General features: G+C 53.8%; 1 protein-coding gene across 1 annotated transcript in view; it reads left to right on the top strand.

The window, feature by feature from the left end:
- Window positions 1–3,944: 3,944 nt before the first annotated feature.
- LPIN1 (lipin 1) overlaps window positions 3,945–4,098 on the top strand; it is a 15,610-nt gene continuing 15,456 nt past the window's right edge. Inside the window, exon 1 of the mRNA XM_028496941.2 lies at window positions 3,945–4,073. Within this exon, the coding sequence (XP_028352742.2) occupies window positions 3,945–4,073 (129 nt within the window). The remainder of the gene's footprint in view (window positions 4,074–4,098) is intronic.

Raw genomic sequence — 4,098 nt, 5'->3', positions numbered from 1 at the left:
AGGGAGTTGTTTTAGGCTGAAAAGGTCCAGATTCCAAGCAGGTTTTGTGGGCCAGCCGGCAGCGCACATCTTGCCCGCCTGGTCCGGGGGGCGCTCTGCTGAGGGGCCGTACCTGGGACGTCAGCGTGGGAGGGGAGATCTTGCGTTGCTCTCGTGTGTCGGGCACCTCTGTCACTTCACTTAACTCTTAACAGTAGTTCCGAGAAGCAAGTAATACCATTTCTAGGTTTAGAGGGTTAAAACAATTTGTCCACGTTCCCATGGCTGCTAAGAGGCAGAGCTCACCGAAACCCTGCTCGGCCCAGCTCCAGGTCCAATGCTTCTGCCCTGGTTCGTCCCCAGGCTTCAGAGCCCTTGGGGTCCCCATCCGTGCGCCACCACCAGCAGGCGCTTGGTCCCGCCGTCTCCATCTGTCTGTGGACTGGAGTCTCCCACGTGAGTGAAACCTCTCCGCCCCGCTGCTCTCTGTCCTCCGGTCAGTTACAGCCGGGAGGTGCCCTGGGCTGATGGGGCTCCGCCCCGGCGTGCCCACCTCCGGCCCGCGGTGGCGGTGGCGGTGGCGGTGGCGGGGAACGGGCACTCAGAGCTGTCGCCAGTACTCTGAGCACACGTGAGTGGAGTGCACTTTCCTGCTCCTCATGCATTCATTTATCCAGCATCTGTCGAGTGCCTGTTGCGTGCCTGGCGCTGTGATGATGACGTAGACGTGGTCTCTGGCCTCCTGGACCTCACGCTTCGGGTTGCTGGCGCACGTGGTGCCTGGGAGGACCTTTTCTCCTGGTGGATTCAAAGCTTCTCACTTCTTAGATGCCCAGCTCATTGATTTGACTTTCCTTTTCTGGATGTCTTCCTTAAAGGGATGTTAAAAGTAATACATGCGTCTTTGAAAAAAAAAATAAGAAAAATGAGAGAAATATAAAAGTACAAAGGTCACATCTTTCTCCTGTTATCGGCTACGAGTATTACACATTCTCTACCAGTGGAACCACCGTGACCGGTTTGGTTCCGTCTGTACTGAAAATTCATTTACGTGCTCCCCCGCCCCACGTGCACATTATTTAATGAAAGATCCTTCTGTTTCATTATGTGTGAGGCTTACCTCATTCTTCTTAGCTGCAGTACAAAATCCCATGCTGTGGATAAACCATCCTGTATTTAACTAGTCCTCTGTTGGTGAACACGATAGCGAGTTTCCAGTTTTTCACTCTTTCCAATAGTGATGCAATAAGCATTTACGGAAAGTCCTTATTACGTACAACGAGCAAACAGGTAAGTAGAGAAGGTACGACACTTACGCAAGGGCCGCTGTAAGGTGGATTCTCAGAAGTAGAATTGCCGGTGCTAGGCCGAGCACACGGAAAGGTTTGGTCGGTATTCCCGAGCTGCCCCCCCGAGAGGTTCTCCCTGCCTCGCTGCTGTAGGCGGCGTGTTCAGGGCCTTCCCCGCCACCTCCGCACGGCTGACGCTTTGCCTCGAAGGATTAATCCACTGATGAGCTGCCTTGACTGGCCTGACACTGAAAACTGTCTCTATTTTTAGTCGAAAGAAACCCCTGTGGGTCAGGATACAGAGTTGTTCACGGCCTGATTCATTTTGGGTTTTGGAACATAAAGCTATTCCTGTTCTTACTGTAAGGTTAAAAAAAAAAAAAGGCACTGTGTTTTGCGTTTTTTTTTTTTTTTTTTTTGGTTTTGATTTGTGTCTCTCTTGGGTTTTCCTAGAAAAGGTATCTTCTTGAAAAATAAAGTTGCGTAGCTTACCAAAGAATGCCTGATCGTTCTTTTGGTTCGATGGATTGATTTAGAATGAGTCCGATCTGTGGGTGAGGATCTGAGAATTACAGAGTGCTTGTTGTGTTTTCATTTTGGTTGAGAGGAAGGAGCTTGCCTTGTTCACTGAGTTTGAGGTGTGTCCTCAGTGGCACCCGGACGGTTAGACCAGTGATGTTCTGGCCGTCCCCCAGCTTGGCCGCTGCCTGCAGGGGCTCCGTACAGGAGCAAGGGCAGGCTCCTCAGTGTGGCTTTCTAGCCCTGCGGTTTTGGGTCAGCTTCTGCCAGCTCCTGACCTGCTGCAGCTTCTCCGCAGACCTTCGTGCTTGAATCCAGTGTGACTGTTCCCCACCCCGCATCCGTCGTTTTCCCGTCTTCCCACCTTTGCTCACATGGTGGCTTCTGCTTGGCGTGCCTTTACCTCTGATTTTTGCCTCCCCCAGTTTTTCAGCCTGTAATGCCCAGCTCAGACCCCGTGGTCCTCACCAAGCCTCTCCAGGCCAGAATCGGTGCCCCGGGCAGCTCTATGTCCTCCTCCTCTAGGCTTCCTGATACCCAAGGGCTCGGCCTGGCTTGGTGGCCTTGGTGCCATCCCAGAGTTCCAGCCCAGGCTGGACGTGGTGTCGGCTTTCGTAGCTGGTTAGGGCGAATGCCCATCCAGGCAGCGTCTCACATGCTACCTCCTCCAAGTCTTCGGCAGCCCCAGCTGGGAGAAGGGCAGGGACTGACTGAGAACTGGCCAAGGCTGGGCGGCCGTTTCTGTTGGTGTCATATTTGTGATTACCCAGAGACATATGCAGAGAAATGTTTAGCATGATAGAGTACCAGGAAGAAGAGGCCGTTTAATTGAGTTTTGGACTGATCACTCTTTCCTGATGCTGCTTTCCTTGCATTTGGGTACCCCTCAAATTTTACGCACAGCAGTATTTTTCTAATGGAAAAGCCAGTCTTGCGGATGACCACCTGCCTGGAAACAACAGAAGATGAGGACAATTGTATTTATTTTTTGCCAAATGTAATTACTTGTTTGAATAAGTCAGCCCATGAGAAATTACCTGTCACGTTGATTATCACCTTGTTCGTAGAGAGGATATAAAGCTCGCTTGGTTATTGATTTTAAAAAGCAGACTTGGCTATTGATTAAAAGGAGCTATAGCCGATACAAATAGAAGAGGCGTGAAACTCCCGCGTATTCAAATATATGTGTTCAATAAGTAGAAGGAAGATAAAGCAGGACCGTTTCCTAAAATATCTAGATCATTGAGCCAATGGGGGTTTGCGGGGGGCTAAGTATGGACAATAACTGCTCTAATTTCCTACCTTCCTTGATAAATATTTTTATATTCATGTAACTGGAAATCGGTGGCTCCGCGACTTAGTGAGAGGAATGCTTCCTGTGTTTCCACAGATAAATTAGTTCATCTGTGGCCTGAGGAATGTATCGACTGACGCCGAGATGCTGAAGACGGGACCGATCATTAGCATACGCATTAGCATCTTTCTTCTTCTCCTGTCCACAGCGGTTCTTTCTTCCCCTCACCTCAGGTCTTCCTAGGTTATCGCGTCGTCGCTGTCTGCCAGGAAGGGAGAGGGTCGTGTGGCGAATGGGAGGGAGTCGGGGACCTGGGCTGTAGGGGCCGCAGCCGTCGGCCCACCACAGACCTTCCGACCCGCCCCCGCGCTCGCGGCTTTGGCCTCCTCATCCTTAAAGGGCGGAGTTGGATCCCACCATCCCTCCGGTCGGTCCCTGCTGGGCTGGCGGCACTGCGCCGCTGGGTCGTGTGGTTCGAGTCAGTCCCGAGCCTGCGCGCGCTGCTCCAAGCCGAGGCTCTGTGAGGACCCCGAGCAATGCCATCGCTGAGCCTGACCGCAACCCCGCTGTGCGCCGGGCGCTGTTCTGGGGGCGCTAGGGGGTGCTGCAGCCCCTCCCGTCAGGCACCCTGTGACCCCCGAGGACACCTGCGGCACGCCCCGTAACGAGGCACTGGGGCGGGCGTGTAGTGAGAGAGGCACATTTTACAGGCATGAAAACGAACTCTGATTGGAGGGCGAGGAATCAAAGAAGGCGGCAGCGAGAAGGTGGCACCTGAGCTGAGCCTTATTGGATGAGCAGAGTGTTGAAAGAGAGGAAGGCTCATCACAGGTGCAGGTAGGGGTGGGAGGAGGGCCTGAGAGATGGGCAGGTTCGTGAGCGTGAGGAGTGCTCACAGAGAGGAGGCCGTGGTGCGGGGGGCCGGCGGTGCAGGGGGGCCCCGGTGCACGGGGGCCGGCGGTGCGGGTGGCCGGCGGTGCGGGGGTCCGGCGGTGCGAGGGGGCCGGCGGTGCGGGG

The sequence above is a fragment of the Physeter macrocephalus genome, chromosome 12 (genome assembly GCF_002837175.3).
Source record: "Physeter macrocephalus isolate SW-GA chromosome 12, ASM283717v5, whole genome shotgun sequence".
Taxonomy (NCBI): Eukaryota; Metazoa; Chordata; class Mammalia; order Artiodactyla; family Physeteridae; genus Physeter; species Physeter macrocephalus.
Note: the sequence above shows the minus strand (reverse complement) of the source record. Positions and strands in the feature narration are given on the sequence as shown.